At 29.4% G+C, this 19,477-nt stretch overlaps 2 protein-coding genes across 2 annotated transcripts; both read right to left on the reverse strand.

Moving 5' to 3' along the window:
* Nucleotides 1-589: 589 nt before the first annotated feature.
* Nucleotides 590-4,420, reverse strand: LOC114403775 (acetyl-CoA acetyltransferase, cytosolic 1). The gene is made up of 13 exons (XM_028366935.1): nucleotides 4,263-4,420; nucleotides 3,897-3,961; nucleotides 3,707-3,805; nucleotides 3,447-3,620; nucleotides 3,248-3,353; nucleotides 3,028-3,166; nucleotides 2,798-2,941; nucleotides 2,363-2,448; nucleotides 2,185-2,284; nucleotides 1,930-2,040; nucleotides 1,804-1,845; nucleotides 1,482-1,568; nucleotides 590-1,045 (listed from the first exon to the last, which is right to left on the reverse strand). Exons 2-13 carry the CDS (start codon nucleotides 3,940-3,942, stop codon nucleotides 956-958), a joined length of 1,224 nt encoding a protein of 407 aa, XP_028222736.1. The 5' UTR covers nucleotides 3,943-3,961; nucleotides 4,263-4,420; the 3' UTR covers nucleotides 590-955.
* A 5,373-nt stretch (nucleotides 4,421-9,793) lies between these two features.
* On the reverse strand, nucleotides 9,794-17,697 carry LOC114403785 (protein ACTIVITY OF BC1 COMPLEX KINASE 7, chloroplastic-like). The gene is made up of 18 exons (XM_028366946.1): nucleotides 17,514-17,697; nucleotides 14,966-15,495; nucleotides 14,639-14,782; nucleotides 14,164-14,289; nucleotides 13,618-13,705; nucleotides 13,339-13,432; nucleotides 13,098-13,191; nucleotides 12,938-12,992; nucleotides 12,654-12,745; nucleotides 12,269-12,439; nucleotides 11,881-11,937; nucleotides 11,710-11,793; nucleotides 11,460-11,544; nucleotides 11,026-11,087; nucleotides 10,868-10,942; nucleotides 10,635-10,739; nucleotides 10,067-10,208; nucleotides 9,794-9,973 (listed from the first exon to the last, which is right to left on the reverse strand). The coding sequence occupies exons 2-18, from the start codon at nucleotides 15,473-15,475 to the stop codon at nucleotides 9,900-9,902; spliced, it is 2,058 nt and encodes a 685-aa protein (XP_028222747.1). The 5' UTR covers nucleotides 15,476-15,495; nucleotides 17,514-17,697; the 3' UTR covers nucleotides 9,794-9,899.
* Between the last annotated feature and the right edge of the window lie 1,780 nt (nucleotides 17,698-19,477).

A 19,477-nucleotide genomic window follows, 5' to 3' on the forward strand; every position in this document is an offset into this window, starting at 1 on the left:
TTAATTATAATTAAAAGTTTAATTAATTATTAAAAATTCAATCATTTTTTAATTATTTAATAAGAAGATTTAAATATATTTTTTATCCTTTGAGTATTTTTTTCGTCTTTTAAATTTAAAATTATTTTTTTAGTCTTAAAATGGATAAAATATTATTTTTAATCTTTCTGTTGTGAATCTATGATTCAAATAAAAAATAACAAATTTAAAATATGATTTTTGATGATTAAAAATTATCATAATTAAATCATTAAAAATTCATCAACTGATTTAATTAATATTGTTGATGTTAAGATTGCAGTAAATAATTGTTTGAAATTGTCACCAACATAAAAAATTAACGTTCTCAATTTAAAATGTGCATGTAGATCCGCATCATTTTTCCTTTCTGCGCCTTTTGGGCTGTTTAACGTAATTTTGGTGCTGGATGTGGCTAAATCATGGGGTCATCTTTACGTTTGAGGGATTAAAAAACATCAGTCTAAATACTGATTGATTTATGTAAGTACAACTACCCTGCAATATTTTTTGCATGTATAATTGAATTGTACGTATACCACAGTAATAATAAATTAGCAGACGCAAGACCAACTACAACTCCCACATTTCCACTCTTTCTTTTTGGCAATTTCAGTTCTGGAACACATTTTTGCAAAGCAAGGGAATCTGTAATCTTGTGTGCTTGGAATAAGAGGTTTTATAATGATTCATTCCAAACCAAAATTAGGATAATATTGCTTCATGTTCTACTTTGATGCTAAGAAAATTTCACTTTCACAAGATGAGACTTAAACCTAACAATTATGTAGCTAAATTTCTCTCCTCTCTTTCCGTCTTGTCCTTGTAATAAATTTGAAACTTGCATGTTCGCTTGCTAAAGAGGGAGGCAAGATCTTTTGAGCTTTGCACCAAACGCTGGTTCTTAAAAGGACATCTACGGAACATAAAATAGGTTTTACAGAAGCTCAACAACAAGGGCAGATGCACCACCTCCACCGTTGCAAATGCCACCAACTCCGTACTTCCCATTCTTCTGCTTCAGTACCTGCAGGTGATGACTTTTAGATTAACTTAATGGAAAAATAACATTCAGAATTGCGGAAAGATCCATACATAGAAAGTCACAATTATAAGTTACTTAAAATATTAGATGATCACTGAAAAAAAATCTTATTTTGTGTTGTAATACCATTCATATAAGATCAAATGATCAAGATTTGTTCATTTCACTCTCACAATAAACTACTTCCCCAGATTGTCAATGTAATTTATTAAAAATATAGAAAGAAAAAAGGAACAAAATAATAAAATTATTACATTATCTTTTTGAATAATTGAACATAAGGAATTTAAATAATTAAACTAAGAATTTAAGAGATGAGCACTATGATAGACTTTTTTTATACAAACACAAGGCAATCTTTCAACATGCATGCTATTATATATTGTAAAATAATCGAAGTTATGAACTGAGCACATACCCCCAAAAGTGTCACCAGAATGCGAGCACCACTGCAACCAAGAGGATGACCCAGTGCAACAGCTCCACCGTGTAAGTTTACTTTTTCCTGCAAAATAATAGTTACTTGAGTAAAAGAAATAAATGGAAGGGTACATCCATTAATGGTCACAATGAAGCTAAATTATGGATTATAGACAAATTTTAACATGTTCTGCACTGTGCAAAGAGGGGTTCTGGACCTACAACAGCATGCACTCTTCAAGACAGACAATTGGAAATAGTTTATTATACATACACTAAAGGATTACAACTTTCACACAGTGACAAGGGGAAAAACTCACCGAGTTAAGTCCAAGAAGTTTCTGATTTGCAAGAGCCACAACCTACAGACAGCAATAAGAAGAATTAAAATTCACGGCATCATGAGTTGAAAAATGACTACAATTAAAAATGACATGAAATCCTACCGCAAAGGCTTCATTAATTTCATAAAAATCAATTTGCGAAGTCTCCAACCCTGCCTTGGCAATAGCTTTGGGAATGGCAAGGGATGGAGCTGTTGTAAATAACTCTGGTTCCTGCACAGCTCAACCTCATATGAATATGAAATTATACTAATAATACATCAAACACTAGAAATAATGTGAATAAAATGATTTTTTCTACTTCTTATTTTTTATAGTCTGAAGATGTAGTTCATATTTAAAATATATTTTATGTACCTGAGCAGCATCAGCATATCCAGTGATTTTTGCAATAACTTGAAGCCCAAGCTTCAGTGCCTTCTCTCCACTCACCAAAACTAGTGCAGCGGCACCATCACTGTTAGCAAGAGCATTTTCATTCACACACACACACACACTAGGAAAAAAGTTAAGCAAATTTCAATAATATATTAACCTTATGCTGGAAGCATTGCCAGCAGTAACAGAACCTCCAGTCTCCTTGAAACTTGGCCGAAGTTTGCGTAACTTGGCAGCATCAAACTGGCATAGGAAAAGGAAAATATAACAATATATTGATTTGTATTCAACTGCAAGTATACACAAAACTAATGACTATAGTAACTAATTTGCAGCTAGAAGTAACATACATATAAATGTTGTTCATGTGAAGAGAAATTTTTTTATAAATTCCAATCCCCACTCTTGATTAATTATTAACCTTAATGGAAGTATTTAGAAAAGATATCATGCGATATCTATATTCTCATGCTTAGAAAACCTATAAAATTTTAATACTCAGGTATTATTGGGTAAACATGCGTTTTCGTAGGCTCACCATATTTATACAAGAACAAGTATTTACAATGGTTCAAGTTATTTATATGGTTACCTTTCCTAGGCCTTCGTCCTTATCAACAACTGTTGATGGTCTTCCCCTTCCACCAGAGACTTCAACTGGAGCAATTTCCCATGAAAAAGCACCACTTTCTTGGGCAGCAATTCCGCGTTCAAAACTCTGAACTGCATAGTTATCCTGAGGGGAAAACAGAGACGTCAACAAAAAATCTACAACAATGGTCCTGCCGAAACCTTTCTGAACGGAAATTAATCATAAAATACCTGGTCATCTCTTGTTAATGCATGGTTATCTGCACATAGCTCAGCACAGACTCCCATGCCAACATCCTTATAGACATCCCACAAACCATCTTTCAACATCCCATCAACAAGTGAATCATGTCCAAGGCGTGATCCTTTCCTGAACTTTTAGTATTGAATCAGTTTATTTCAACACAAGAACTAATCATAAGGAGAGTGTTGAATAAAAGGCAATATTGACCTTGCTTCAGCCAGGTACTTGGGTACATTAGACATGCTTTCCATACCACCAGCCACAACAACATCATTTATGCTTAATTGAATACTCTGTGCAGCAAGCATTGCAGCTGCAATAACCAGAACAAGTTTAATATCCTTTTCCTATATTTTTTAAACAAAATACAAAGAAACAAATAGAATTAATTTTATAATAAACAAACCTTTCATTCCTGATGCACAAACTTTGTTAACAGTAGTACAGATTACTGAATTGGATATTCCTGCTCCAAGAGCAGCTTGTCTTGCAGGAGCTTGCCCCAAATTAGCACTAAGAACATTCCCGAAAAATACTTCTTCCACAAGGGATGGATCAACATTGGCCCTTTTAAGAGCAGCTGCAGATGAACGAAAAATATGTAAACACAAATAATTCAAATGCAATGTAATAAGCACTGACATAGGTTTCCAAAGACATAGTTACCTTCAATAGCTATAGAGCCTAGCTTGGTGGCAGATAGAGATGACAGGGTACCAAGAAATCCACCCATTGGTGTACGTGCAACACCAACAATGCAAACATCTATAGAAATCAAACATATGAAGTCAACTAGCAAATAAAAGGGTATAAAAACACTCTCTATATATAAAAGCCAAAATGTTTGATGAAAGACCTCTTGGCTTGATTGAATCTGAAGATGCTGCTGCTACTGGAGCCATTGATGGATGAAAATGGAATCTGCAATCCAAAAGATTAAATACGGACACATATAGGTATAATTCTCAAGCTAACATGCAAAATCTTTGAGAACAAATTCCATGTACGATCAGAAAATGCATAGCAGAAATTGATCCCATAATATTTAACCATTCAGAAATTTGAAAAGAAAAGAAGCAGGTGGAGATTATAGGAATGTTCCTCCTAGGTTGTTTCTGATATAAATAGAAAAATAGGAACAGATAGTAAAGCAAAAATGATAGTGATGTGGTCGTAAGAGAAACGCGGATCTGATAAAGTGTTGAGCAAAGAAGAAGCTTACGAGAGATAGCTCGGCTGTCGTCGTTCCAAAACCAAGGACAAGTGAAGAATGCTCCCACCGTGTTGCCGAGCAAGCCAAAATCAATTTGCCAATTACTCTTCTTTTTCCCAAGTTTTTCTGCTCGACCATGATTCATGAATATGATTCAATAAACAAGTTACACGATTTTTATTTTTTTTAAATTTAAAAATAATAATGTTCACTATTTAGTAATAAAATTTGAATCTTCCAACCCAATCCCATCAATTTTTAAATTAATTGTTTCTTTTTTTTATTGGTGTGTGATTTATTGAATGCCAACACCCCTAGTTTTTATAATATTATATAATAATAAATTAACTTTTACAATGGTTATCTTTTATGTCATATTTATTATCATGATTTTTTATTGATTAATATTATAAAAAAATTTAAAACTTAATTTATAAAATGATATGATGATAAATATGACATAAAAAATAATTATTATAAAAATCAATTAATTTATTATACACTAAAAAAAATCCTTTACATTAACTTTTTTTAGACTATTTACTTCAATTTGTTTCTTTTCCTCTCTTTTTTTTTCTTACATTCTTTTGGCTTAGGCGACTATGTTAATTTACGGTCGATAACGTAATGATGTTACCAAGAAAGGCAACACAATTGTTTGATAGCATTCTGATTAAGGTGTGTAAAAAAAGCTTTGCTAAGATAGATAAAATTCATTTTGATTTTGTATAAAAGAATTATTTTTAAATTTCCGGTTGAAAAATATCTTCATGCACATGAAAAAAATCGATTACAATGGTGTCTTCTTAAAAATAAATTGATGATTAGTTTAAGGTAATTTCATATACAAGAGTGATTAGTGAATTGGTGATGTTGTTGGTACAGAGCACTGTGCGTGGGGAGCAAAGGCAAGTAGTTGAATAGAGATGATAAGTTAATTAAATTTGGAATCCGGTGCATGCGATGTACACTAATTGTTTTTTTATTTTTCGTATAAAGTCACACGTGCACTCTCAGAGCCACCTACCAATAAACTAAACTAAGTGCATACATATAAACTGTAGGCCTAAAATTAGTTCTGTCTGCTTGGGGTGGAATATCATTTGGTTTACCAGTGTCACATTAAAAATACCTAACATACAAATTTTGTAATTGGAATGAATAAGAAATTAAGTCACATAAGATTCATTGGAAGTTTTGAAATAGGTGATTTGTATGGGTGGATAGTGTTAAGCTTGATCTAGCATAAGAGATACATGACTTGTTTGATATCTATGATCATAACCCCTACATAATTTGTTTATATTTAGTATTAACCAGGTCATTCAAAATGATCCGTCAAGTAACAAATAACAATTATGTGATGGAGTACCCAATCAATTGCTTATCAAGTTTAGCTATTAAAAGGATTTGAAATACACGGTTTAAAGCAATTTACCTAAAGGCCTTTTTTTTGTGTTTGATAAGATTTTTGAGAAGTTTATAAGTTTATTCGACTAATTTATAAATTATTTTGATCAGATAAATTAACTAATTTAAAAGTTTTTAATTTTTCAGTTCCTAATTTATGTCTTATGAACTTTCACTTAGCTTATAACATGTCTTTAAAGGAATGGTGGATGTTCTAGTGAGAATAAAGTCTTACAATGAGAATAAAGTCTTACAATTTGTTTGGTAGCTATGAATAAATAAATAAAAGAGGGAAAATAAAAATAAATGAGAAATATGAGTTGTTACAAGAGAGAAGAGAAATAGAAAAATGTGAAATACACATCTTTCTTTTTCTTTGCTTAACCATAGGAAAAGAACATTAAACTACTTAGAAATGAGAAAGTATGACAATTAATTGCCGTGAAAAATAATTGATTCTAAATAGTAAGAGGTTTAAATATCTTTTTTATCATTCTAATTAACATTTTTATTTTTGTTTTTACCCCTATAAATTTATTTATTTTTTATTTAGTCTTTATAGAATATGTTAATTATATTTTTTATTTTAAAATCACTTTAGATAATAGTTTTTTACGGTTCAAAATATTTTTTATAGTTAAAAGTGTTATTTAAAGTACTTCAAAGATCAAAAAATAAAATAAACATATTTTATAAAGATTAAAATGATTTTTTTATGGTGACAAAAAAAAACTAAATTACAAGCAAAAAATATATTTAAGACATAATAAGATTGATTTATTGTGTTTTTTTTTGACACATTATTTCCTTATTTCTCTTAAATCAAATACTGATATTTCAGATAGATGAATTAAGCTTCCCTACATTTTTGCTTCTTGAGCATTGTTTTTTTTTTTCATTTCTGGTTTTGTAATTTTTTTCGTTTTAATTCCTATAAGATGTGATTATTTTATTTTTTATTTTTCAAGTACTTTAGACAATATTTTATAACTGTTTAATGTATTTTTTTTACTGTTTATCTAAAATACTTTAAAAATAAAAAACAAAATATCATAATTTATAATGACTAAAAAAAATTTACAAAAAAAATTAAAAAAAATTACATGATCAAAAATATATTTAAATCTTTAAATTAATTTTAATTTTATTTTCCTATTTTTATTTATTCTATCTCTCACTTATTATTGTTTTCTCCTTACAAACACACCTGGAAGATTGCACAATTATTCAAGTTATGGAAGAACCCCAAGGGGGATAAGCGTCCACATTCGCCCACACCAAGAATAACTTTAATTTAATTGAGAATCTTAATTGCAGGTCCTATAAATAAACAGTCACCCCAGGCATTTGTTTGTGGGTAGAGATAAACCCTAACCTTGTGAGGAGGAAAGTGAGACAAACCAACTTGATTGATTTCCGATACTAACCAATCTCATATTGATGTAATTTATGCTTCCATTGTGGGATTATGATAAATGCGGAAAGGACCAGTGGGAGGAATCTGTCTGAGAAATTGTAGCCATTGAAAGTGTTGAAGCATTCGGAGCCTGCTTTTAATTTGATTTGCTTGGGGACAAACAAAGTTTTAATTTGGGGGTTTTGACAACTGCTAAATAATTGTATTTTGATAATAGAAAATAAGGCAAAATTGTCTTTAAAAATAATTATTTAGCAGTTATTTGCGCTTAAATATTAAAGAATTGATGTTTTGTTGAATTTTGGCTGCAGATATAAAAATTGGAGGTGTAACAAGCAAAGAAGCAAGAAAAATTGAAGAATATAAGAAAATCTAAAGCAGGCCCAGCCCAATACGTGCGCTGAGCGCGCGTCACGCGCTAAGCCCGCGATCCAACAGAAGCTCGCGCTAAGAGCCCACTTGAGCCGCTATAAACTATACATAGAGAGCCAGCCCAAGGGACAAAAGACACCACGACAGAACCCTCTCCTAGGGTTTCATTTACTCCCTCTCTTTTTTTTCACCCATTCTCGTTGTAAAACCGGTCATGAGCCCCACCTAGACGCTCTCGGGAAAGGATAACTTCTGATAGAACAAGAAGAGAAGAAAAGATATCATAATAAAATCATTGCTAGGCATAGAGTGATTGCATTATGCTTATGCGTCAAAGCAAACATCTAGAATTAGAACTTCATGGCATTTGAGGGATAGATAAGTAAAATAGGCTTGCCATTTTTTTTTTATCTAAATCTTTTATCTTTCTTATCTTTCACTTCTCTAATCTTCTTCCTTTTTTTTTTTTTTTAATTTTATCTTTAATCTTTTCCTTTATCTTCTAATTTTATCTTTTCTTATCTTCTATCTTTTTCTATTTTTTATTTTAAATTTATTATCTCTTAGGTTGTAAATTGGGTTTGCATTAATATAAGTACAAACAAAGTCCCTGTGGATTCGACACTCGGACTTCCTTGTGAAAAGTTGGTACACTTGCTAACCTAGTCAACAAATTTTTGGCGCCGGTCATTGTCTTTCTCAATTTTGGGTGAAAAAAAAATCTGGGAAAGAGAAATAGAAGGAAGGACGAATAAAAATATGGTAGTGTGATGTAAAAAGAATCAAAATAAATAAAATGGAAGAAAAAACGTCTAAAAAAAATTTTAATTATCTATGCACTTTACACGTTTTTCTCCTCTAATTAAAAATTAACAATTCCATGACAAATTAACCATTATTTTTTAAAATAAAATAATTGATTATCTGAATTATTTTAATTAGAAAAAAGACAAATAATATCAGTTTTCATACATACTTTACCTGATCTTTCTTTTATGAACGAACTTTCCTTTTTTATGAACGAACTTTCCTTAGCTGATGAGTTTTATTTCTTAAACGCATCTTGTTTTGGTCCTCACTGTCTAAAATAAAAATAGCATAATGCAGCTAAAGAACCCTATTTTATAAAATCAAAAGTTATTTAAGATTAATTTTGTTTTTGTTCGTCATGATATTAATAAGAAATATTTACGGTTGGAATTAGTAATTAATTTATGTCAAAAACCATAAATATACCCAAAGTGAATATTTCTTTTATTTTTATATATAAGATTCAATTATCAAATTTATTAAGATTAAAAAAAATATTAACTTAGTTAATAATAATAAATTTATTTAAAATTTATATTTTTTTAAAATTATCCTTATCATTGATATTTTTTTCTCTTCTAATGAGTTATCAATACATTTTCTTTATTTTTATAATGAAAAATATTTTTAATCTAAAAAAAATTACTACAAAAAATATTATAGATTAAATTTTATAAAAAAATAAATAATATTTTAAATAAACAAAAAAGGTATTTACTTATCGAAATAATTTATTTCATTTCCAACCTGATTTAAATACTACCTTAGCCTACGAACCAACTGCTGAGGACCCACAACCATGCACTTATTTCGTTCACTTCCTAGGAAAATCCAGTTGCAAACAGGAACAGAAGTTGCTTAAGTCAATAAATAATTGATACGTGAGTCATTTAATGTTATTTTTGCAACCACATATCACTTTTTTAACGAGAAATACAGAAGCAAAATATGGATAGGAGTTTGCTTAAGTAAACAAATAATTGATACATCAGTCATTTATTATCTTGCAACCCCATGTCACTCTCTTGCACGTAGGTTTTGGCTATATTTTGTTTTTTATAATTTTCATATTTTTTAATATTTTTATTCTTGCTCGGACTGTTAACCCATTTACTGAGATAGATTTTGTTTAATCATATTTCATCCTAAAATAATTATCATCCTAAGTTATTTTATATAAATTAAGAAAAAATAATAAAAAAAATGAAAAAAATAATAATTTTATAAAATTAATCTTACATCATTAATTTATTTTTAAATTTTATAGTTGATTATTAAATATATAAAAGTATAAGTGAAAAAAATAATTAATATTACATTAAAAAAAATTAAAATAATAATTATTTTGGATTTTTTTCTTAGGAGTAGATATATTACGGTCCAACACAAGCTTTACCACTTTATGATCTTTTTGACGGAGTGTACTTAGAAAACTATATGATTTTTTTCTCTGTCTTGAAGCCATGAAATGCCTTGTATTGTAGTGACATCATATCCAATCATGTTTCTTTAAACTTCGTGAAATTTGCTATGCTTGTGTAATTAAAAAGATTGAACGATTACAAATTACAAATAAGAAAATGAAAATGAGGACAACTTTACACAAGTTTGAAAGAATTGAATTTGTTGGTAACCATTTATATCATTTTCTCAAACTTATCAAGCATTTTTACCCTTTGCATGGATCTGACAAATAGTGTCATAAAAATACCTGCACATCGAAATGCTATATCTATCAGCCTTAAGAATAATTTGAACATGATTAGACAATAACTTGAGAGAAAGCTTTATAATATATAGTCACCTGCACCAATGAAAGATCCATTCGCAATAGTTATGTTGCCTTGGCTGCTCAGAGTGATACCAAGATTTAGCAGAGTTGCTCCTAATACGGTATACATAGTTGCCATTTGTAAAGCCGTTGCTTTCCGAGCAGCTCTTTCAGACTAGCAAATCAAGTTAAATAATTTCAAATTTACAAAACAAAAGTTCCAGAATAACGACCTCCGAATTAGAAAATTGTTCTCATTAGGAAAATGCTTAGAAATACTTGGTCACACATAGCATACACCATGTGAAGAAAAATAAAGATTTAACTATTCAATTGGTCATTATGATTATCTTCATTTTAAGTTGTAGTCCTTATATGAAAAAATTTGTAAGCTTTAATCATATAAAAGTTACATTTCTGTTTGCTAACACTAGAGTCCGGAGAAGTTTGTTGGACGATATACAACTGTTAATAGACACTTTTTGGCGATAATAAATTGCTACAAAAAAATTGTAGAGACTAAAATTTATAATTTTCTAGCATAAGAATTAAAATAAAAAAATGGGGTAAACGATAAGAATCAATAAATAAATAAACTGACCTCAAGCACTCGTACCCGAAGTTTCAGATCCCCTGCCTCAAGTTGCTTTGTAAACTCTTCTATTCTTTGAACTCTGTATGGCATAGACATGGTATAGGTTGTAGCCTAAAAGCATTATACGAGGCAGCGTTATCAATTAAAGTGGATGCACATTAATTGCACAATGCCATAAATAAATGGGATTTTTCTATTATAAGGAAACATCATCCGGAACAAAGGTAAAGGTGTGGTACATCATCTGCTTGCTTTCTTATCTCCTCCACAAGCTGTGGCGCAGTGCGCTGCTTTTGCCTTATCTCTAAAAGCTCCTGTAACGTAGTGAAATGTATGAGCATGCATTTTAATGCACTATGAGAACAATATTTGTTCATGGACGATATGAACTTCGAACCTGTGCGTAGGGTGTAGCAATCTTAGCAAAGGAGAAATTTGGATTGAGTGTGTAACCTATGCCTGTCAGAAAAAATGAAATAAATAGATGATGAAGAAATACAAAGAACTAACTAACATATATCCTTTTGCTGTTTTCTTTACTTATTTCAATAAATTTCAAATTTATACATATTTTGATCAACTTAACATTTAAGCTTATAAGTAAGTTCATAAGAATTTATTGGATATGTATTTAATTTGGTTGTTTACTTAAATGTGTCTTAAATCAGTTAATTTTTTCCCAAGAAAGGATGGGGAGGTTACCATCTTATAATGCATATTCTAATGTGAAATCAATAATAAACGTTAGGACATGTTTAAATTTTTAGAAAGAATGGCCACCAAAGAGATAAAGATAGAGAGGGACAGTAAGAGAATTGAGAAGATGCAAACCTTCAAGTGTTGAAAACGCCCTTAGAACAAAGGCAAAGGTGGATGGAAAACGGAATGGTTGGTCTTGTGCTATTGCAAATAAATCCTGCCACAGAAAGCCCTCAATAATCAATAATAACGTGTGGAGTAGATTCTCTAGATACCAAGAGAAAACAATGATTCTCCACCTTCAGCTTAATCTTTAGTTCGATTGAAACAAACACTCAAACTATTATGAATTCATTGATCCAATATAACAATGTTAACAAACCTCCCCGATTGCAGAAAGGGTCTGCTCCTGATCTGGTGCCTGGCTTAGCAAGTGGTCCAGGAAAAACTGCACAGATCTCCTCACCTGGAAAATAAATTTATCATTTATGAGGTCAATCAAGTGTCAAGACACAAATCAGAATATTTGAAAAGCAGTAGTTGACATTCTTACTGATGACAGGTCCCCAGTAGGTTGGAGGGCTCCGAGCTCTATAAGGCGTTGCATAACCTGCATCATTGTTTCTTGTATAGTTGTATGTTTGTAAAAGTGTGAAACAGGGACACTTAAGTTGATCAATTCAAGTTATGAGCAACGCCAAATTCTTTTTTGCTGGATTGAAATTTACAATTGTAATTGTGCTTAGGCAAAAGCCGTTTTATGTCATTGTGCTTGTTTGAGTTAATTGAGGCAAACTGAGAAAGTTACAATGAAATTGAACAATGGATATCAATTAAACACTTACCAAAATAGCATATCATGATATCAGATATTGATTTCTTATTAGTAAAAAAAAAAACAATATGGATTTAAATAATCTAAGCGTAGTACAAATCAAGACCTTTTTGGCATCTTTTTCATACATAGCATAGAAAAGTTCAAGCAGTCTCTCCCGGGTAAAAGATTTGATCTCTCCCATCATGCCAAAGTCATAATAAATAATCGCTTCGTCCACATCAATAGCAAGATTTCCAGGATGAGGATCGGCATGAAAGAAACCTGTTTTCAATATCTGTAAGGTAAAAAAAAAATGATTATTTATCAACTCAACTTTTTTAGCTACAAAAGTGATGGTAACACCTATCTTCAAGTGACAATTCATTCTTCAATTTTTTATTTTAATATAGGTAGAGGCATTTTACTTATTCTGAGTAACAAAACGAAAACCATATTCAACATCAGATATTACTATTAGATCGTGATTAGGGAGAACCAAGGTGGTGCACCTGAATCAGGTATGCCTCAGTAGCACGTGATGAGATACGTAATCGATCATAACCACGCGAAGTTAAGGTATCCACATAGTCTATTTTGATACCTGTCCCAGGAGTAAAACCAAAGATAGGAGCAGTTGAAAAATATGTTCTCTACCATAATGTCATACACAATATATCACTTTCAAGAGAGAATTATTAGCTCCCACATATACAATATATTATTTCTCATAATACCATAATGTCAGACAATTAAAATGAGAAACAAGGCACATGGCATTAGTTAAGATGAAAACCTGGTACATACTCCATGGTCAACACCTTTAATGCAGTATAATCCCAATATACCAGCTACAACAAAAGAAATGGAGATGTGATCAAAATCCAATTTTTTACAAGACATTAAAAATTTATACAGTTTATAATGGGATGATTGTGTTGCAGCAAGAAACATACAGGTATCCGAACCCACTTTATGTTTCTAAAATCTCGGCGGAACCTGTCAGCATTCTTTCCTTCATTTATATAATCAATTTCTTGATACAAAATACTGCAAAGTAGCATGAACAGCACAATAAAAATTAAGGCATTGGAAACTAAAGTAATGAAGAGAAGGTGAAATGCAATGAACATAATTTAACATATGCTTTGCTTCATGAAATATTGATAACGATGTACTTCAATGCTTATTACTTACGTTTTACATTCTTCATATATTCCAATCCAATCTCTAAGTGGACCACCAAAAGTTTCACTTCTCTGAAAATACTCAGCAATCAACTTTAAGTTTTCTGGACATAACAAACAAGCAAACTTGTGAGAGTAACAAACAATAAAATAGTAATCCTTAAACCCTAAACAAAAGTATTCACTAAAATAGTAATCCTTAAACTCTATGCTGCTATGCATAAATAAGTCTTGGCACCAGATGGTAAAGTTTTTTGTCAATGGCACAAACAAAGTAACCACTACTTACTCAAATCAATGTCGAACAGCTTCTTCAGACCAGGCCTTTGAACTTTGATGACTACTTTTTCTCCATTATGCAGAATAGCACGATGAACCTACAGATAGGCTCCTCCAAAATTGATGTTACTATACTAAGAACAACATTAATAAGCTATTATCATGGTCTACAAGATGGGAGAAGTTAACGTTCTAGTTTGTTCTAATAATGAACAAAGCCACATGCCAACGACACTAGGATATTATCATGTTATATTTATCAAATTTTGACCAATTCGAATAAAGCTACAAGTTCTTAACAATATGAAAAGATCCAGTGTATGAAAATATAAGGTCAAATTAGATTGATCCTTTTTTCCGTACATAAAGTCAGTTTACATTTTGACCCATGCATAATAATGGCTGTAAAGTAATTGGTAAACGCTTTCACGCAGGGGTTAAATTGTGAGTCTTTTTAATGTAAGGATCAAAATGAAAAATATCAAGTATTAGACCAAATTTTTAATTGAACCAAAATAATAAATGCAATGTAATGAGCAGGGCTTGGTTGAATCACCTGACCGAGACTAGCAGCAGCAATTGGCCGATCTTCAAACTCCTCAAATAATATGTTAATGGGAGCTCCCAATTCACTCTCAATGAATTTTCTTGCTTTCTTAGGAGAGAAGGCAGGAACCATGTCCTGTATAATGTTATATTAAGAATTACTTTCTGGTCTTGAATATAGAAAGAAAAAGAAAACTCATGTAAATTGATTAAAAATGTTAGTTCATTTTATTTAACAAAGTTGTTTTCAAAATATTTTTTTATTTAATTGAGATTTTATTTTCAATAATTCTTTATATCAAATTTGAATAAGGGATAGTCTAAGAGAGATTTTTTTGAAATAAATAAGTAAAATTAAATTATATTAACAAACTTTTTAAATTAACATGAACTATTTTTTTGCTTATATTCTTTTAACAAAAAAAGGGGAATCTATACATTAATGATGAATCTGAAAATGAGAAAAACAAAATCTACAGAAATACCTGCAATTTTGCGAGCTCATCCACAAATTCACGTGGAAATAGATCTGACCTTGTTGATGATAACTGGCCAAGTTTAATGAAAGTTGGACCAAGCTGCAATACACGCTCTCTTAACCATGAGGCAGTTTTCCGCCTTCTGCTTTTCTAAATAAAATATTAAAAAACTTCAGGTCAGCAAACAGAAACATGACCAATTGAATAATAATAAAAACACTTGTAATTTATTTCCACCAGCTATGAAATATGAATACATAAATAAATGCAAATACGGCCAAGGAAAATAGTATTTTATTTTTGGCAAGAAACGAAAAGAACCTACGTACGTACCTGCTTTGCCTCTGTGAAACCTCTCAAATATGCCCATTTTGCATTGTCCAACAGAATCCGAATACGCAAAGAAGCCACAAAAGACCAAACATCAATAGATCTCTGCCAGGAACTGTAATTTTCATTGGCCCAACTGAAACCTTCATCTGTGGCTAAAACCTTTAGCTCTTCCAATGAGCTTCTAGATTTCATTGTCTTGCTCAAGGCTGGGATACCATTTTTTCTCACTACCTTTGAAGTTGCTGAACCATTATTCACTGTCTTCTCTAACATTGTCTTTCTTTTCACTAACTCATTTGTTCCATACTCTGAGGCGGCAGGCATTTCTGTCTGTCGCATTTTCACGAGTAACCTATGAAATTGATTGTTCCCTGTGGTCCTTTCATTCTTTGACAATTTTTTAACCGAAATTGAGCCTGAAAAACTAAGATTGTCCAGTGTTCTTCTTTGAGTTGCCAACTTCGTATAGACGTGACAATAACAACCTTGCATTGCCATTGTTTCTGTCATCTAAGATGAATTGAAGTCACCTTAAAAACAAACACAAGGATAAACGGTAAGAAAAAGAGATAGCGCATGACAAGGTCAGATATTTCAAGGTGTTGCAATTTCAGAAGCTTAATTTACAGGACTCGAAGTACGAGATATTTGGAATTAGCCCACATGCAGATTCAGCACCTTAATTATGTTAGGGTGAAACCAATTAGATTAAAGTGTTAAAAAAGAAAAGAGAGAGAAGAAAAGAAAGCGTGTCATCCAAAATTCTGATACCTAAAATGGGGACTTTAACCAAAAGGGGTAAATTTATTAAGATTTTTTTTATTTGGAATCAATTTTAAATTATTACTGAAAGCAGAATAAACTGCATTATGATTTCTGACTTAAAAGTTGTAATATTTTTAATCGAAGGTGTAAAAAAATTTAAGATTTTAATTAATTTTTTTATGCCTTCAAAATTTTATATGTTTTGTTTTTTTATTTTTAAACTTATGACTTTGAAGTCATTTTTTTTTACGTTTAAAGTTTTTTGTTTTAGGATTATTTATTTACTTTTATTTTTTCTTTTGCTTTCAATTTTTTTTAAATTATAAATATTTTTAATTATTTAATTATTAAATAAATATTTTTAATTTTACTTGCTATTAGTTTTATTTAATATCTTGTTTATATTTTTTATATGATTTTTTTAGTATGTTATATCTTTTTTAATATTGTTTTAATTAAAATATTTTATATATTTTTAATATTATTTAGTTTAATATATTTTTTATATTTAAAATTTAGATAATTTTTTTAATAATATTATTGAATTTGATTTTTTTTGTAAATGAAATAAAAAAAAATTAACATAATGATATTTAATATATTTTTTTAATATTTGTTTTATTTTAAATACTTATTTTTAAAAACTAAAATTTTAAAATAAACATTAAAATATATTGTTACAAATATTAACTTATAATTTATGAAATAATATTATTTATTTTTTATAAAGGAATTTACTATTAACAACATCTAATAATTTAGTAATAAAAATAGTAGTTAAATTAAAAATAACATAATACACTAATATAACATAAATAATACAATTAAAGAAAAATATAAGAAGTAAAAACTATATTAATCGTCTACTTGTTTGTATTGACAAATATTATACTTATGTTAAAAAAAATACATAATTTTTATTTAAATGTCTTGAATTTTTAAATTTACTTGTTTTAAAATCTTAAATTTAAGTATTTTATATTATTTCTTTCATTTAAAAAAATTAAATTCAATAAAATTATTAAAAATGATCTAAATCTTAAACATACAAAATATATTAAAAAAACATTATTAAAAAATTATATAAAATATTTTAAATAAAAAAATATTAAAAATATATATAAGATATTAAATAAAACCATATAAAAATTATATACAATATATTAAATAAAATTAATAACAAGTAAAATTAAAATATTTATTTAATAATTAAATTATTAAAATTATTTGTAAATTAAAAAAATTGAAAGCAAAACAAAAGAAAATACAAATAAATATAAAAATTTAAACGTAAAAAAAAATATATATGATTTTGAAGTCATGAATAAAAAAACAAAAAGTCGTAATAGATTTTTATATTTTAACTCAGGAATGGTAACATCAATTAGGACCTATCTCATTTTTTTAATAACTTAAAATCTAAGAAAATTTAAAAGTCCCCTAAAATGGAACTGGCAGCAAGGTGGTAGCCTCATCATATACTAGGGTTGAACTTGGTGAAACATGATTTTGATGCAAAGAAAGAAAATTAAAGGTTGCTAATGGGGAATATGCATCATCAGTCATGACCAACTAACCAATCAAACATAAAACCGATGGATTCCATTACAGGTAAAATCAAACTAAACATGCTGGCAATTTGTAATCGTATTAAACACGAGAGACAACAACAATATTGTATCAACTCAATACAGCAACAAATATTCATTTGGTCTTGAACAAATTAGTTGAGCAACTGGCATGAAACTTGAACAAACTTAGCATGGAATCAAAATTATGGTACCTGTTGCCTCTTTACTTGAGCGAATACAGATTCAGCAAACCTTGGCAGTTACCAGCATACTTACACTGAGATTTTTCATCATTTGCCTTGTACCAACAACCACCAGAAGGAAAAAATGTTAGTATATTATATACGCGGCCAAAGGCAAAATAAGAATGAAAGAGGTACAAGGATGTTGTTGCTTCTAAGTTTCAAACCGAACAGTGCAAGTAACTGACTTTTGATTCAGTTTCGGTGTTAACGACAAAATCGGAAAGAAGCCACACGGTGTGCGTGTAAGGCTCTACTATCTTTTAAAGTCTTTCACTGTTTGCCAATAATCATTAATTGCGTCCTTCTTGTCTAAGCCACAAATGTCATAAACCTTATTTATTCTTCTAACTATTAACCTAACTATGTCACGCTATTATTCTTTTTTTTTTTTTAAAAATATTAAAATGTAATTATATTAATCTTTTAAGTGAAAAGCGACCCAATCACTTACTCGATTGAGATAATAAGTGAAAGAATCAATGATCAAACCACTATTTGACTCGATTTAATCTAATATATATTAAAAGAAATTAAAATTTCATGATCTACTTTAAAAATAATTCAAAAAATCATATCACAGAATAATATAATTCCACTCTAAAACTTATTAATTTAATTTTTATTCTTTGTTTATCATATTACATGTTTTGTTATATTTAATTTAATTTATTATTATATTATGAATTATGTTTTAAGTGATTAATTATTTTCATATGATTTATTATAATTTATTTGTTATTTAATTATTATATTATATTAAATTTGCTAGTAGAATACCAACTAATACAACTTGGCTTAGTTGCAGTTGTGCGTGGGAGAGAGTTCGATTCTTGGCTGGGCTAAGTTTTGCACTTTTATTATTATTATTATTATTATTATTATTATTATTGAACAGCAACTTACTTAATTAGCTATGTACGAAAAGTTTTCAGTTCACCTAGAATAATTATTGGTTATTTTCCCACGGTAAAAAACTTCATTTTTATGAAATCTTTTTCTTCTTTTTTACAACAACAACATGAAAGTAATGTACATTTGTTAAATTATTATGATAAATGCAAAATTATTTTTATATAAATGTTTTACTTCGTGTAAGTGTAAATATATTTATATATTATAGAACACAAAAAATATTTTTTTTTAAAAAGTCATTTTCAACAATGATAGATACAAAAATATATTTTTTAGTTTTTCATTATCACTTAAATAAATAAATAAAACATTTATAAAAGTCTAAAAATCAATACTTAAAACGTGTGTGATAAAAATATGTTTATCTTGATTTTTTCCTTTTAGAATTATATCTTGCAAATAAGAAATCTATATTATCTGCAAATTATTTTCAAAGACATCCTTATTCAAAGCTTCCACTTCAATGCACCATCAGCATCACGAATTATACCTTGTAAAAATCAATGAATCACGTATTGATGCATTCCAACAGAACATTACGAAGCAAATATCTCCTACTACCTCGGTCCTTTACTTTCAGGCTACTGGGGAAAAAGAAATTTTTCCAATGCAGATTACACTCACCATATCCCTCCTTCAATTTGTAATAATTCATAGCATATACCCAATTAAAGCTAATTTTAACTAACATCACCGAAGGCTCAAGCTCAACAGCGGAAATTGATAGCTGAATAGAGAACAATTTCCATTCATTCAATTTCAAACAACACCGCAACAAAATTAAAATCACGAAATTCCATCACAAACTAACAGTTGGTAAATTGTTCGGTACATTCTAATGAGGCTCTTTTTTTGTGCAAGAAAATGAGCTCTTTGACCTTATTAGAAAAATATGCTTTTCAAAGCTGGATGGCAACTACACCGGTTTTTCTAACGTGATTACTTGTACATCTTCTGTATTTTAACAACCGGGATGCCAGCCTATTGTTAGCTTCCAAACAGGAGCAAGCTTGACATAT

This window comes from Glycine soja, chromosome 2 (genome assembly GCF_004193775.1).
Source record: "Glycine soja cultivar W05 chromosome 2, ASM419377v2, whole genome shotgun sequence".
Taxonomy (NCBI): domain Eukaryota; kingdom Viridiplantae; phylum Streptophyta; class Magnoliopsida; order Fabales; family Fabaceae; genus Glycine; species Glycine soja.

Bases quoted from the DNA above. Each gene is read 5' to 3' on its own strand.
- LOC114403775 (XM_028366935.1), bottom strand. From the start codon at position 3,942: ATGGCTCCAGTAGCAGCAGCATCTTCAGATTCAATCAAGCCAAGAG. The intron at 2,942-3,027 runs GTATTTTATGAT...TTTTCCCCTCAG, and splicing joins CATTAACAAGAGATGACCAG to GATAACTATGCAGTTCAGAG. The intron at 1,569-1,803 runs GTGAGTTTTTCC...ATTATTTTGCAG, and splicing joins AACTTCTTGGACTTAACTCG to GAAAAAGTAAACTTACACGG.
- LOC114403785 (XM_028366946.1), bottom strand. From the start codon at position 15,475: ATGACAGAAACAATGGCAATGCAAGGTTGTTATTGTCACGTCTATACG. The intron at 11,088-11,459 runs GTTTGCATCTTC...TTTTTCTGACAG, and splicing joins GGCGTTTTCAACACTTGAAG to GCATAGGTTACACACTCAAT. The intron at 10,943-11,025 runs GTTCGAAGTTCA...ACTACGTTACAG, and splicing joins TTGCTACACCCTACGCACAG to GAGCTTTTAGAGATAAGGCA.